At 36.1% G+C, this 16,518-nt stretch overlaps 1 protein-coding gene across 1 annotated transcript; it reads right to left on the reverse strand.

The window, feature by feature from the left end:
- Positions 1 to 523: 523 nt before the first annotated feature.
- On the reverse strand, positions 524 to 13,884 carry LOC121427651 (cationic amino acid transporter 2-like). Its single transcript, XM_041624159.1, has 12 exons — positions 13,435 to 13,884; positions 11,427 to 11,555; positions 10,833 to 10,988; positions 9,110 to 9,258; positions 7,487 to 7,694; positions 6,847 to 7,069; positions 6,037 to 6,176; positions 5,271 to 5,373; positions 4,488 to 4,681; positions 3,866 to 4,032; positions 2,261 to 2,369; positions 524 to 1,353 (listed from the first exon to the last, which is right to left on the reverse strand). The coding sequence occupies exons 1-12, from the start codon at positions 13,676 to 13,678 to the stop codon at positions 1,094 to 1,096; spliced, it is 2,082 nt and encodes a 693-aa protein (XP_041480093.1). The 5' UTR covers positions 13,679 to 13,884; the 3' UTR covers positions 524 to 1,093.
- Positions 13,885 to 16,518: the final 2,634 nt, after the last annotated feature.

Consider the following 16,518-nt stretch of genomic DNA (forward strand, 5'->3'; position numbering starts at 1 on the left):
GTCGCTGGGAAGATAATTGAAGAGGCAAGTCATTAAAATGATTTATTTTATCATCATTTTCATGTATGACAAACAGCGTTCAAACAATACATGTACTCAAAAAAAGATGATTTTGGTTCATTTAGTGTCCGATCGAGAAAAAATGGTCAAAATCAACCAAATTGTTGGTTACAATTTACCAGGAAGTTGGTTCATATTGACAATTTTTATCGGTCAGAAACATATCAACCAAGAGAATGGTCATTTTGACCAATCCTTTTAGAGTGAACCTTGGAATGACATCGCATGTAGCAATCGTAAAATAATCATTTTGGGAATGACTATATTCATAGCTAACGCAGGCCAATTAGCACTAATTTAAAAAGCCTGGTTTAAGAGAACTTATAATCAGCATAATCAATTCCGATGAGAGTGATAACAACAAGAGTGATTGCAAAAAGGCCCGACAATTCAACCATGAAGCCTATAGAAAAGGTTCCTTCTTTTATTTAGTGAAAAGGTTCCTTCTTTTATTTAGTTCAATAATTCTCGTAAATGACGTAAAATGCATTTAAACTCTTTGTCTTCATGTACGCACTTGCCGGGTGCAGTATTGTCTTTAAAGTGACCAATAATACGAGGTTATTAATGATTTATGAACATATATTGGAAACGGACTCATATTACATTGGCTGGAATTTACTCTTACATGCTAAACCTATATTTTTATATTATGATATTGCAATATCATGACATATAATACTAGCACAAATCTATCCAATTGCACTTCATGAGTTATTTATATATATATATATATTGCTGGATATCTGACTTTGAATAGGTCAACGACAAAGTGATATTGCTCTCTTAAATACGAATTCTGAAAACAAGGTCACATACGAATAGCACTTAAAAAGTGCCAAGGCGTCTTGAATTTCAAGCATATTTGCGAAATTTTGTCAAAGTATAGATTAAAATGGATGTATGTATTAATCAATGGATTTAGACGCTTCCTGATTAAAAGGACGTACGTCTGATGTAGCGGCGGATACGGTCCACCGGCAATGAGTGTCCACAGCGGACTGCAACAAGGATTTCGAATCGAGAAAAGCAATCAAGTTGAAGCTTCGCTGATAAGTTTAGTAATCTCAGTCGGTTCTGTATTCTGGACGCTGTTTTTCTTTCCAATGTCCAGCAGGTTGTGAGGAAGATCGTGGGTACAGCCTGATTCGCTACAGAGCATGATACTGCTCGTACGCCGACATCGTCCGCCTTGCTGGGCCTCGGCCGGGGTGCTTGGGTAGCGGAATCGCTTCGGTTTCACGTAACGCTCGTTGCTATTCCAAACACTGTAGCACAAGTAGATGACTAAACCTGAACATTAAATTAGAATCAAACGATAAGTAGAATAGAATCGTTATATCATTTTCCATTTCTATAAAATGTTTTATCCAGTATCCTAAAAGCTCACCCATATTTAGCTTCACTATAAGCTTTTATGAATTATAATAAAAGAAAAAAATAAAGAAAAGAAAATAATTGGTTTCCAAAGGGTCAATTCTCCAATCGTGTCTTTAAATAGAACAAGATCTAGGGCATCAATAAGGGTGGCCGCACGCAGCAGGGGGGGAGGGGGAGGTTGCCCTCTCAGAAATTTTGGAAACTTACATTTTTATTACTGAAAAAAAATTCAACAAAAGTATGCAAGAAATCATTCGATTCCACTTTTTAAAAAGGCAAAAACTCCAAAATGACAAGCTCGGTCGATTCGCAACCTCGCTTTCAAGCTTTTTTCGAAAAAGTTTACGCATGCTGCCCCCCACAAAAATGTCTGCGTACAGCCAAGTATATAAGAGTAAATGATTACGTGGACATAGTATGAGAGACCGTCTCTCAGACGGCAATCTATGAACTCATTTGTATGTATGGTGCACTTCGTTCGTTTCTTAGGTTTGAATGATATGAATATAATTTTAGGCGAGTTGCATTTTTAGGGGGACACTCATTAAGATTTTATCTTTCAAACGTACAAAAATTTGGTAAAAGGAAACGAAAGCTTGCAAGAGATCTTCAATTAATAATAGCAATCTTAACAAATAAAAAATTCCTATTCCAGTTATAGATATTTCAATAACTTACTCTAACCAAGGAACATTGCCGATATAGTTTAGATTGAACGTAACTTAAAAAAGTATTAAAAAATGTGCGTTTTGTGACTTAGTTGAAAATTAAGCTGCAATTGATTGCAACTCTAACTGCAACCGAACCCAGACTAACTTACCTATAAGAATTAAAACGATGTATCTAACCCATGTCATGGCGTCCATCTTCATGAGGAGATACGAATCGATAAGTATACTAAGAGCTGGTAGTAGCGGAACCATAGGAACCTGAAAATCAAACGAGTAGATACATTTGTATTTCTGCAGAGTCAAATATGACTCGGAAAAGGCGTCAGCTGGGAGTCAACTCCCAAATCTATAGTGGTATAACTCTTTATGAAGCGGGCTGCTCTACCATGTCTACATGATTTTTTTGCAGAAGAAACATCAAGAGTGCCCTATAAGATTCCTCCTAACTATTTGCACTCTGAATTACTTTTGGATGGATAATAATGACATTTGTTTCCATTTAAATTTTCTTTAATTAAAGATTTCCATACTGCTCCATTGATATTTGTGATTATAGTATAGATGTTATTCAAGAACAATTGCCTTTCATTAGCTTCTCTTATTTGAAGGTAGGGGAGAAAACTAATTATTATTGCTGAAATTTAATTGTACGAATGTGCAAGATTGCAATATAAGCGCGCAAAGGGTTAATTGAGATATAAGTAAGTAATCAAGCTCTTATTGGCATCAGAGATACGAGTTGTACTTAGGCCTATATACAACAAAGACGAAATTGTGAACACGCAAACGATAATGCTAGCGAGTTTTCGCACTGCCATCACACAGAACAAATCCAAGCACACAATAAATGTATTGAAAATTCACGTAAAATAACAATGAAGAGGTGGGGGTCTTTTTTCTAAAATCAGTGAACCGGAATAGCTGTTCATCCTAAGTTTCGGAGCTAAACGAAAAATTTGCAAATATTACGTCGATTGTCCAGATTCAAGGACGAAAACTACTTTTTGGATTCACCAATTGTCGGCAAAGGCTTCTTGGGTGCCTATTGTCATGAATGACATTTGACAATACATTTATTAAGTTCTAAAGTGTTCTGCGCAGCGATGCAAAAACTCCCTACCAATTGGAAGTTGTGCAGAACAGCTACTTTGTGTGAACGAATGCAAAACATATTAAATGCGACCTATATTACCATCCCACTGCTGCCACCAAAACAGTTCTGCATTATCTCTGGCAAAACACTCAGTCCATCAGTATGTATTCGGACTCTCCTCTGCCCCCATTTCAATACTTATCAAATCTACAATACTTTATTGTTCACAGACTTACTAAGATGCATTTGTCTGATGTTTTATCAGCTGTGACTTAAAATTAAACTAATTCGGTTCAAACCAGTTAATACTTCATTTCAAACAAAACTGATAATTGACACAAACAATATTGATACAATTCAAATATGGCATAGATTGCATGATTTCTATCATAAAACATTTATTGAATATCCAGTAGTCCTACAGCATTCGTTTATTAGTAAATAAAATGAAATGAGCATTTTGAAAAAGAGGACTACTAGTAAGATGTTATGCAAATTAAAATTTACAAATGATCATTCATATAAAGCGTTGAATGATTGAATATCATATTTTTTTGTAAACAGTCCTTTCATCATGCATCTTAAAAGCCTATTTACATATTATTCATAAAATGAAAAATATTTAAGAATATCCACCATTTTTCTATGATATTTTAGTTACCTTGAAAGCTATTGAGACTCTACTTTCCGGCTGTCTCCAGATGACAATCAAAAGAATGAGCATTAACGCTCCGATTGCAGACGCTGTAGTAATTGCCCAAATCTCGCGATTTTCGAGATCTTCTCCAGCAAATATGATTATGGATTCCATTCCGAAACACGTACAAACTGGGTAACGAAATATGATTGTACAGATAATTATGAATAATTAACTATACATAAAAAAATATACACTTTGATTTTTAGATATTCAATCGATATAAAACTCTTCCACATCTAAAGTAGATATCTATGATTTTGTAAGTTTACATGTCACAATTTTTATTTTCTTTCATACAACATATATCGAAAAATAATATTAAATTAAGCCTGCTGGATTATACTAATGTATAGAAATGATTTGTTCCGAAGAGTGTACGTTTAAAAATAAGTAAATGTTTATTTGCTCATATTTTTGTTAATCTCTAAATGATATCAGCCCACCACGTTCATATAGCAAGCAAACACATTTTAAATGTTTTTGAAGTTAACAAAGGATACAGTTTTGAAAAGTTTCAAGAAAAATGCCCCCAATAAAGTTTGAATTGAAATATCCAAATTCGAAAGGTTCCTCCGGTTCTTACTGAATAAAACCACACAGACTATGACGACTTTGAATGACAGGGGCGTCGGTTCGTCATAAACCGGCCTGAACGCTTGGCTCAAGAACTTAGATATGGTGGATCGTCTGGCGTCGGCATACCCCATGGTGTACCCGTCGATCTGCGGGAAGAGAAAGGTGTGTGAGGAAGCCGGGGCTGACATGTCAGGCTCATATCTGAAACAGGTGAAAAGGAAAGAAAAGGGAATAGTTATGAAGAGGAGAACGTTTTTGCTACGACCTGAAAGTTATTTGGGGGAGGGGGCTTTAGATTTTACAACGTAGCCCGTGCTCTCTATTATTCATGCGTGGTTAGCACACCCCCTCCCCCACCCCCCATCAGAAGTTTCCGCGTCATGGATGAGAAATCTAAGGCTCACTAGGTGCCGGTATAAGAATTAAACATCTCTCTGAAATCAATTAAGTAGGATTCATTATAAACTTCTAAAAAAAAGAGTACCACATTTTTTTAAAGATTAGTTCTCTATTTTATGTTCCATCATCATCATTATCATAACCATCATCGTCTTCATTATCATCACATTTTTATAGGATAGATTGAAAGAGAAACAAGAAGAAAACGGAAAGTCAAACTGCAGTATATAAAATTAAATGAATATAAAGTAGGCATAAGGAAAACACGTTGACTCGTTGTTTATGTTTGTTTAATCGCGTTTTAAGAAGGGAACCATTTGAAAAGATTAAAATCAAACGATGTATCAACCATCGTGAGGTGTGAATATCATTCTCGACCTATGTACGGTACCTGAGTATGATGACGCATGCCGCCACGGTGAGGAAGGGTACCAATGCGCCCATGACCACGACGTTAACAAGAGATTGGAGGTCGATGACCAGCGTGATTATACCTGTATGAAAAGAGTTGAGGGTTTTTTTTGTGTTTTTTTTTTACTTTAACGGTGACTTTTGATGAGATGAATTTAATTTGATCAGACATAGATTAAGAAACATAAGCTTGGTTTCAAATCACTTCAAAATAAATTTCCCTTACTTCTGTCTCCTTTGTGTTGGAAAATAGTCGAACATCAAAAATGCACAATCAGTTTATTAAAAAAAGGCACCTGGTACCCAGAACACAAAGTTTAGCAATGATTGTAGAACATTTTTCTACGAATGATTCCATTGACTATAATGCACAATCAATCGTGAAAATCAAGCGTACGATCGATTGCTTACTTTTGTGTTACGGAACCTTAGAGTAAATAAATGTATATTTTCAATGTAAATTTCTAATAATGTCAGCACATTAGATGTAATGCAAAATAACATTAGTAATCCGAAAATATAGTCTCCTTCAAAATTTTTACACGAGTTCGGCCTTATGTATTATCCATCAACCTGAGCTACGTAATCGATTATATTCAACTAAAGGTTCTCCCTTAGTTAACAGATATTTCCTCCGCATATCCAACAAACCATTGATACCGAACACATTTTTTTTTTCTTTTTTTTCACACAACACTCGAAAGAAAGGGCATTTAAATCAGTCACTTTGATTCAAGGAGAGATACCTGCAATGATCCCGGATGTAAGACAGGCATAGAGAGGCGTCTGGAAACGAGAATGAACTTCACCAAGAAACTTAAAGATCATTCCATCCTCGGCCATAGAGTAGAGAAAACGTGGCAAAGCAAACATGCAACCATACAAGCTATTTGAGGGAATTCAAAAGAAAGGAGATAATTTAAAACAGAAAAAAATGAGGAAAGGGATAGGGAAAGAATGTCTGCCTCCATGATAGAGCACGAAAAGTCACTTTACAAATCATGATGTAGAGTATATGTACATCTCCAAGACACTTAAAGATCATGCCATCGGGCCCGTCGTGGGGTAGAGAAAACGTGGCAAAGCAAACATGCAAACTATTGGGAGAGAAATAAGGGAAAAAGGGGATTTTCGTTAACATTTAAAATCAAGAGAAAATTGGGAAAATTTTAATGTCTACCACCATGGTGCGGCGTTAAGAGAAACTTTGAAAATAACCAAAAGTGTATTCCTTGATATGAGAATAGATTTTAAAAGAAAATCCTTCATATTTACCATGAAAAATATTTTTTTAATTGTCTAGTATACAATTGACGAAGAATATTAAAGCTTTGAATAATAAAAGTACAGTGTTTATTGAGAAATTAAATGCCGATGGTCTACAAACTTTTATACATACAGCACAAAACTAGTATTTGAATAACTCCGCCCAGCAGAAAAAAAATGAACGGAAATTGTGAATAATAAAATGAAGAGAAAACACCCCCTAGGATCTACCGTCTTTATCGGGTAATTATTTAGTTTTCATCAATCAGTCATTTTTCAAACCAACTTGCCTCGTTATGAGTCCACAGATCCCGCCCACTCCTATGACGTAACGAGCTACGGTCCAACCCACTTTGTCGAACGCGACAGGCAGCGGAGCCTCCTCGTCCAATAGGAAATACGGACACATGAGCGTCATGACCGAGGACACGCCCAAATATGCGAAGAAGGTGAGGAGCAAAGAAACCATGATGCCGATTGGTAGGGTCTTCTGCGGATTGCGTACCTCTTCACCTGATTGGTCAGAAGTTTCGGGTCACGTGGTTAAGGTTAAAGTGTATATTAAGAGGGGTGGCACCAATGTTGTCGAATACATGAGAAATCGCGGTTTCGAAATCGATAAATGCTACACTTAAGCAGTAAATGACAAAAATAATTTTTCACGGTGCATAAAGTTCTTGATTATTGTGTTTCTTCTTTCTCTCTTTCTTCCCCCTTTGAGCATTTTACATTCTACATTATTCTCTTTCTACCTCGCTTTCAATTATTGACACGTGTCATTTGTCTGCCCCCCCCCCCCCCTCTCTCCCTCATTCTTTATTATCTATTTTGCTCTGTATGTAAGTAATATGTTACATCACTACCTGTCGAGCATTATTAACAAAAATTCTCTAAAATCTTTTTAACACTCATGTGCATTATTGCTCTTACCAGCAGTCGCTACAACCTCAAACCCAATAAACGCGTAGAAGCAGACAGCTGCACCTGCAAACACCCCTCCAGGTCCATAGGGGAAGAATCCCCCGGTACCGAACTCGGAGCACATCTCTGGGCCACCTGTTACAACTGATGACGATGAGGAGGATGAGGAGGAGGAGCTATTTATCCATGACGAACTTGGTTGGCTGTTACAAGGCACCTGCAATAAAAATAATAATCATGGAACAAATTTTTTTCTTTTCTTTTGGAACCGGTGCATTTACTCCTTGCTTCAGCTAATCTACACATCGAGTTACTGGTCAAGTATGAATACCTGAATCCTTTATTCAAAATATAGTATATCTTAAGATTTAGAGTATATTGACCATTGGAGGCATGATCATTTTTGTCACTAAAACGACCCTTATGGAATATGAATGATACGATCGGTATTTTTGAAGAGAACAATTTTAGGTTAGCGGCTGCAATGAACAGGTTCTATCTCACTAAATAAGACGTGCTACTATATTTGCAGAAGTACTTATCAAGATCATCACATTTTCACAAATTGCATAGGGAATACTTATTAGGTATACTCACCGAGGCCAACAAGGTTATCGGAATTAGGTAAGGGTATAGGCCTACTGCAGTAATTCAATCCTACCCTGAGCAATACCTACTGGGCATGCTCAGTTCACATCTACTCTAGATGAACGCGCATAATGTTTGTGATTCTCACCAAAATAAAACAAGTCGATGTGGATATTGTTCGGTTATGCGTTATTTTTAAGAATGTATAATAATAATACTAATAATAATAATACAGGATATTTATATTGCGCACATTTCCACCTTGTTAGGTGCTCAAGGCGCTCCTATATTACCCGGCTAAGCTAGGCGTTCATAGCGCACACAGCTTCTTAAGGAATTACTTCCTACCGGTACCCATGTACCTCACCTGGGTCGAGTGCAGCACATCGTGGATCAGTTTCTTGCTGAAGGAAGTTACGCCATGGCTGGGATGCGAACCCACGACCCTCTGTTTCAAAGTCCGAAGACTAATCCACTGGGCCACAACGCTCCACGTTGGGGTGTGAAGTGCTGAAAAGTTGTGAAACTGGGCCCATCTTACAAAGACTTGCGATTGATCCGATCAATCGCAACTATGGAAAGCCAGCAAAGTAATCGTATAAAATGCATGTTTGCTTAAATTTTTCAAGATATTAATGTATATCTATAAATTTATTGATTTCTTGACAGTTCGGTGTGATCTCCTTTGTTTACAAAGGACATTTTTGCACATTTCCTGTCACTATGACACTGATGGATTTTCACAGAGTTACGATTGATTGAATCAATCGTAACTCTCTGTAAGACGGGGCCCTGAAGAATAAATTGCCTGATTTTATGATAAATATTAATCCATCAGACCCTGCCCGAATAAAAGAATATGAAACAAATAATAATGATCATAATAAATGATAATAAAAATGAAAATCATATTGATAATGAAAATAATAATCATTTTTTTTAAACCGCAGCGCTTCATACAACGGAAGAGTATTACAAATAAATAATTATGATGACAATCGCAATGCTGTATCTCGGAATATAGAGAGATATTTTTTCATCTACCGTTGGAAGTTGATCCATGGGTATGGTCCAGTTTGAAGGGACGATCTTGAAGAAACCACAGATGATGATGTAGATGATGACTATCAGGTTGAGACCGGTGAACACGTTGTTGAATACAGAGGACGTCTTCACACCGATGCCCATTAATACTGAAGAAATGAAGACCAGATAAATGACAATCAAATGTTATGTAGTATGTATTTAACTTCCTGTTATCCTTTCCGTCATTCACCTTCACTTGTTTACAAACTCTCCCAATGTCATCTAAGAATCCCAAAACCCCCGATACCATTAACTCCTAATCATTGACCATAAAAGACCAACCCTCAGTGACGATAAATGAAAATCAAATGTTATGTAGTATGTATTTAACTTCCTGTTATCCTTTCAGTCATTCACCTTCACTTGTTTACAAACTCTCCCAATGTCATCTAAGAATCCCAAAACCCCCGATACCATTTAACTCCTAATCCTTAACAATAAAAAGACCAACCCTCAGTGACGTCAGCTAACTTCATGGAAGAAGTATGACTCACACTTCCTGCCCCAGACACTTGCACAGAGCATCACCACACCCTTATACCAGAGAAAGTTTGATAGACAGACAGTTACATGTAGACCAATCAGAACAAGTTTACATCCCCCAACTTAAATTGCTACACCCCAAAACTAATGATATAAAAAGGCTTCTTGATTTAGAGATAGAACAGAAGAATACTAGACCCCCTCTCATCCACATAGAGTGACTGACTCCAAGACTTAGACGTCCATCGAATATTAATTTAACTTCACTCCGAATCTCAATCTGATACTTCTAAATTATTTTATATTCATTGTCTCCTATTATATCTGAATCTTCATGTATTTCGAATTGTGAACATTCAACTGCAACTGATGATTAAATACTTTGTGATTTTGAACTGTATAGCTTTGTCCAATGTTTCCTTATTACGCTTCCCTTCAATAATTACCGATCCCAACACGACACAACGATGGAACTGTGGTACCAATAATTGAAGTCTTATGAATAAGAAACTAGAGAATCATGAAGGACAAATTTGGGAGTCGTATAAAGACAGGGGATGGTATAAAACTGACATTTTGCCGTTTTTCTTCTGCAACATACTCTTAAAATAGTTTGGCAAAAGAAAAGCCCAACTTTTAACCAACTCTGGGCAGCATACTGTCCACATAACTATTGGCTAAAATCTGCCCAAGTTGGGTAGTAAAAACTAATAATTGGGTAATAAATTTGCTAAATTGGATAATAATTGCCCAGAATATATATTTTACCAACATACATTACACAACACAATGGACAGTATGTTGCCCAACATTTTAAAAGTCTTCTATCGTGCACTCTAGATTGAGCTGTTTCTTGTATTATGCGTCTTGTTTTTTTAAAAATCAATCCTGCCACAAAAATACTGTGAGCCACCACGATTATCAACATCATTATCGTCATCATCATCATCACCAATATTATCATACATCACTATCATCATCATCAACATCATCATCGTCATCACCATCGCCAATATTATCATCATCATTATTGTAAACATCACTATCATCATCATCATCATCACCAATATTTTCATCATTATTGTAAACATTATCATCATCGTCATCATCATCATTATAATCACCATCATCGTTGCCATCACCGTCATCATATAAAATCTCTAAGTCTTCAACTCGGATCTCTATCTACTTTGTTTACCTGACGAAATAATGCAGAACCCTGTCCCAAGGAAGTCCGGATATTCGGCTAACCATGACGTGTGCATGGCAAAATTGGCGGATAGGAAAGCATCCATCTTGTTACCTATCATGGCGTCGATGTAGGCTGTCGTTGCCCTGGCAACCGATGCTGCTCCTATTTCCGAAAAAAATTAAGGAAAAAATTTAGGATTATATGATTTTGTCCTCGTTAGGGTAGAAATTACAGGGAATGGTATATCGAATCATGCCAGACCTGAAGAAAGCCTAAAAACCTCGAAATCTTTAGCTAAAAAAGATTTAACATTACACAGTAAGAGATTGGTTCATTGTTTGAAGTGATAATGTAATGAATAGCACTGCTCAATTCGTCACATTTATTGCTTAACATTTGAACATTGATGTTTCAATATTTATAAAACATTTTCTTTAAACTCAACAACCGCATTAAAGATAACGATAGTTTGTTAGAATTTGATACATGCTATCAATTTTCCTGATTTGTGTATTGTCATTCCTTTGATGAATGACACCCTTTTCTGTGAAATTATTTAAATGAATGCTTTCGGATTTCCTTTTTATATTTTGTAGATACCTAAAATATTTTCAATGAGGACGTTCCAACCAACGAAGAATCCAATGAATTCGCCCATTGTGACGTAGGTGTAGACATAGGCAGAGCCCGCCTTTGGAACGCGGGCACCGAGCTCAGCAAAACACATTCCTGAAAATAATGAGTAATTACTTGTGAGAATAGATACATAAAGATAATTCCGATAATATAAACAAATAATATAGATAATGACAATATAAATAATATAAAATGAATGTCTAGGCGTATCCCGCCACAGGCCTCGGCTTTTAGGGTATACGCCTTCTTCTTTAAACCCAACATGTACATATTTATATTCTGCATAACAATTTGATTTTGTATGAATTAATGTTTATGAAAAATGTTTTGAAACGGTAGAAAATGGGTGTTAATTTGAATTTAATTTGAATTTGAATCACGAAATAGGTATGTGTTTCTAATCAACATCTGTTCCCAAAGTTTATTTGAAGCGCCTACAAAGTTTACAAAACTGGGCAGCCCGTATTATCCTTAAGGTGGACCGACGTCATGATCCTGGCCTTTCTTCATTGGCTCCCTGTAAAGAAGACAATTGTCTTTAAATTACTTCTTTTTGTCTTCAAAGCCTTTAATAACCAGATGCCAAATATATCAAAGATAGTCTTGCTGAATTCCCATAGACCAACTCGCCCTAATCTCCGTTCGTCTAAAGACCCATATTTGCTTGCCATTCCCAAAACTCGTTCAAAAACAGGTGATCGCACGTTTAGTGTTAATGCTTCCAAAGAATAGAACAACTTACCCACTTTCATTATTTAAATCATCAAAATGTTCAGATCAATTCAAGAAACTTCTAAAAACATGCCTCTTTTCCGATTAATTTCTTTTGAATGTATTTTTATTGTAATTATTATGTACTCTTGTTTTAAACTCGTTTGTAACTCTGTGATATAGTTATGGAGAGCGTACTAAATGCTAGTTATTATCATTATTATTATTAATTGCAAGGATTACAGATGACTGGTCAATCACAGGCGCGAAGAGATGAGGATGGGGATTGGCGATAGATCAAGAGGGGGAGGGGTATGGAGAAAGAAAGAAAACGTAAAGAGAATGTTTAATGAGCGGGCATAATTGCTAAGGCCTTTTGTATCTAAAACCACGATCTATTCCTAACATAAGCTTCTAAGCAATTGTATTCTAAACAAAACGTAAAACATGAGAAACACTGCATGGGATATGTTGAAAGTTGAATCTTGACTGGGCGTTGTGGCGTGCGCCTGTAATCCAAGCTATGTGGGGAAGTTACAAATTGATGCAGAGGTTCGAGGTTTGAGCCCTGGGGAGCGTTTCATCAACATTTTCGTCCGACAAGTTGTCAGATCTGTCAACTTTCCTTGATAATGATTGGCTGAGAGTCACTGTTACCATAGTAACTGTCGGATAAAACAGGACTTGTCGGATGAAACGTCCGACAAGTCCTTTCATGAAACACTCCCCAGGTCACGTCTTTCGGATGGTGACGTTAAAGGTCGGTCCCAGACGTAAATAATCATATCTGATTGGTACACGTCTAACATAACTCAAACACACACAAACACACACACACGCCTTTATAATGATAATAAAAATATTTGAAATTTATATAGCGCATAATAGTCAAAAGACTCTCTATATGCGCTGTACAAAATATCAAATTAGGCATAAAAATATGTAAATTATACACAAAACCTAAGTTAAATTATTAGTTAAACCTATCAGAAATATACATCAATTCATTTGGATTCGTTCAATTTGGATCATTTTATTCATTCATTCGTTTGTTCGTTCATTCAATCAATCAATCAATCAATATTCATTCGATCATTCATTCATTTACCGTTCCTTCAGTCATTCAGACAGTCGGTCATTCACTTAATCATTCATTCTTTTTGCTTCAGTGGCCACTTCCCTCGAGGCCACATGCAGGCATAGCTGTATTATCAGATAGTCAGTTTATTCTACAAAATATAAATAATTTTGATAACGATACCTGCCAGGACGGCGGCAACAGCAGCAATCATGAAGGAGAGTATGAGAGCTGGTCCAGCGACCCACTTGGACACCTCACCCGTGATGACATAGATACCGGCGCCTAACGTATTCCCAATGCCAAGAAGGATCAAATCCCACACGGAAAGGCATCTCCTAAGCCTCGAAGCCGCCGCTGCTTTCGGATCCATATTGATTTGCTTCTTGCGTAGAAGAATCCTTGATATCTGGCCCAATCTGGACATGATGCTATCAAATTTCTTCAGCTTTTTGGACAGTTCCAGCGATTAAATGCATTAACAGTTCTATTTATTTTGATGATCAGATGATTCAGTCCAGCGCTGGTGTACACACGTTGAGAAAAAAAGGCGGTTAGCACAATTTTTAACAACGCAGCGCAGACGACGCAAAGAACAAGAATTGCGTTTAAAGAGCTTGTAAGATCATGTGAGAAAATTGTTTCCCTTACTTGGCCTAAACACCTGTGACTTCGCACTCCAGTGGTTCGGAGATGTTTGTGTTCTATTATGGCTTGGTAACTAAACGGTTTTTGCAGAATGATGAGGTGGAATGAACTTTGGGTTGGGTTCAGCAATGTTCAGATTGAAAGGTTCATTATTCTTATTGGCTTCAATTACTAAGGGGTTTTAAAACGCACAACAGGGAGGAAATTAAATTGGGAAAGTCTGGGCTTTCACAGAAAAAAAGGCTTAAACAGCAAGAATGTTTAAAAAAATAGATAGAAAGCACATGTTTAACTTCGCTAAGTATGCATGAACTAGCGCGGGCTGAAAAGCAGGGTAACGAATGTATTTTGTTGTCTTTTTATTTTCAGACATGTTCTATCGTTTCTTGCCCATGAGTGCGACGAAAAGTGAAATCAAAGCTAATGTTGAGAAATATGGTTATTAACGAAACGTATTCTTTTGTTTTTGTCAAAATATTTGGGCTATATTGGCAACTCCCTCCCCTTCCGACAACCCCTTTCACTTATCCAAACAGCCGATCAATTGACTGATGAAATCCATTTCGTGTTGTGGGAATCAAGCTTACGAATGGCAACCATATTAAGTCAATGAATTAAACCAACTTTTGGAAGGCTCAATGGAATTAAAAAAAATAAACAGTATTGATTATTCAAATGTTTGATCATCATTTCTATTACAAACATGATTTCAAGTTCAACAAAGTAAACTAAAGTTGCTAAACATGAAAGACATTACAAAGTAAAAAAAATTAAAGCAAATTGTTTAAGCCTGTCACTCTAACAACTAGTTGATTTAACTTTTTTGTAATTGTTTAAACTTTTTAAACAACTTATTTACAAAGTTTAAACAAACAACTGTTGTTAGAGTGACGGGCTTAAACAACGTGCTTAAAATTTTGAACAGCGTTTTTTTTTTAAAAACAGTGTAGCTTCATGTTGCGTCGAACCCAAATTATTATTTATCTCCAAGTCTGAGAGCGCTTATGTATTTTACCGTGAACAATATCTCTCTAACGACGATTCATTATCTACGATTCTAGAATTGTTTATCACTAACTTACGAAGTCACTAAGGGGTTAAAGGGGAATCCAACCCAAATAATAACTTGCTTTTATAAGAAAAAGAAAAATCAGACAAGTCGATAGGTGAAAGTTTGATCAATATTGGACAAACAACAAAAAAGTTATGAATTTTTAAATGTTATAAATATTGGTAATCACTATACCCATGGAGACTTCAAATTGGCCGCATATGGGATGTCATAGTGATGTAAGGCAAGGACTACTCTTCCATGTACTCCAATACATATTATGGCTAAAATGTCATTTTTCCAAAAAGTTTTATTTTGAATTGTATTTTTCGTTCATGAGGACATAAAACTATATACTGCCTGGATTATGTTTAGATTACTGCCCCAGGGGAATGGGTACTTAGGAGAAAACCACAAATCCCTGATAATAAAGTACATGGCCTATGGGAAAGTTGTCCTTGCCCCTTGTCATAATTTACTTACCCAGTTGCCAATTTGAAATCTACATTCTATTAGTGATCTCAATTTTAAAGCAGCTATAACTTTCTTATTGCTTGTCCGATTTCTTTCAAACTTTCGCCATTCTATTTAATTTATTTTTCGCCTTCCCAACACAACATTTTATGGCCAAGGCTGGATTCCCCTTTAACGATAACAATTTTTCGTATTTTGCATGCGCAATAATGTTGCGAAAATACCCAGCTGTGTCAAGGAGTTTTGAGATAAAGCGGAGTTGATTGTTCATGGACGCTTGGGTATAATATTTATGCAACTCGCAACAGGTCAATGGTAAATGATGATAACGCACGGCTTTGACATGTGAACGACGATTCTACATACATGATTGTGAACAACTGCCGAACTCCGGTTGATAATTCTAGATATAACATAAGCAAAATTTCAGAGTTTAGAGTTTTGGACCATTTCTCTTTATTATCGCCTAAATTTAGTTGACAGTGATCATTAATATTTGCTTCTTCAGGGAGAAAATGTGTTAAAAATCCTGTATTATTGCTCTTGTTCTGGCTTGTTAATTTATTCTGTTTTAATTAAATAATTATGTTTGTGTCATATTACCGAAAATGGCTTGATGGCTTTTGAATTAAGACATGAAATAATTTAAGGCCAAATCTAGGAAGATCATATTTCAATTGTAATTCAATTGATATCTAAAAAGACTGTACTACTGTATAACCCCCAAAATACCCCGTTGCCTTGGTATGGTTACGGACTGCTCTCCCGAAAAACCCATAAATTGTATTCTGCTATGAATCGTATTTTCATGATTTCAAACACTTTCCTCGAATATGTGCCCAATTATACTTTTATCATGCCAAGATTCGTAACAGTTTTCTAAATCTGATAAAATGTTAATTTTTTACCTTCTTTCTTCGCTCGTAAAAGTTTTTTTTTATTCAGAAGTACTACATTGTATCTGAAGTTAATTGACGCATAATATTGCTTCAGTACCTTACTGACTAAAAGCTAATTTACGAATAGGCCTATGTAGTTTACGAAGTTTTAATTTGATAGTCGTCAAATGGCATGAATGGTGACGAATTATATTC

Source organism: Lytechinus variegatus, chromosome 14 (genome assembly GCF_018143015.1).
Source record: "Lytechinus variegatus isolate NC3 chromosome 14, Lvar_3.0, whole genome shotgun sequence".
Taxonomy (NCBI): domain Eukaryota; kingdom Metazoa; phylum Echinodermata; class Echinoidea; order Temnopleuroida; family Toxopneustidae; genus Lytechinus; species Lytechinus variegatus.

What these genes read in the sequence shown, in the direction of transcription:
- LOC121427651 (XM_041624159.1), bottom strand. Translation starts at nt 13,678, where the DNA reads ATGTCCAGATTGGGCCAGATATCAAGGATTCTTCTACGCAAGAAGCAA. An exon ending in TGTTGCCGCCGTCCTGGCAG is followed by an intron (nt 11,556 to 13,434) that starts GTATCGTTATCA and finishes CATTATTTTCAG; the next exon opens with GAATGTGTTTTGCTGAGCTC. An exon ending in TACATCCGGGATCATTGCAG is followed by an intron (nt 5,374 to 6,036) that starts GTATCTCTCCTT and finishes CTTTTCATACAG; the next exon opens with GTATAATCACGCTGGTCATC.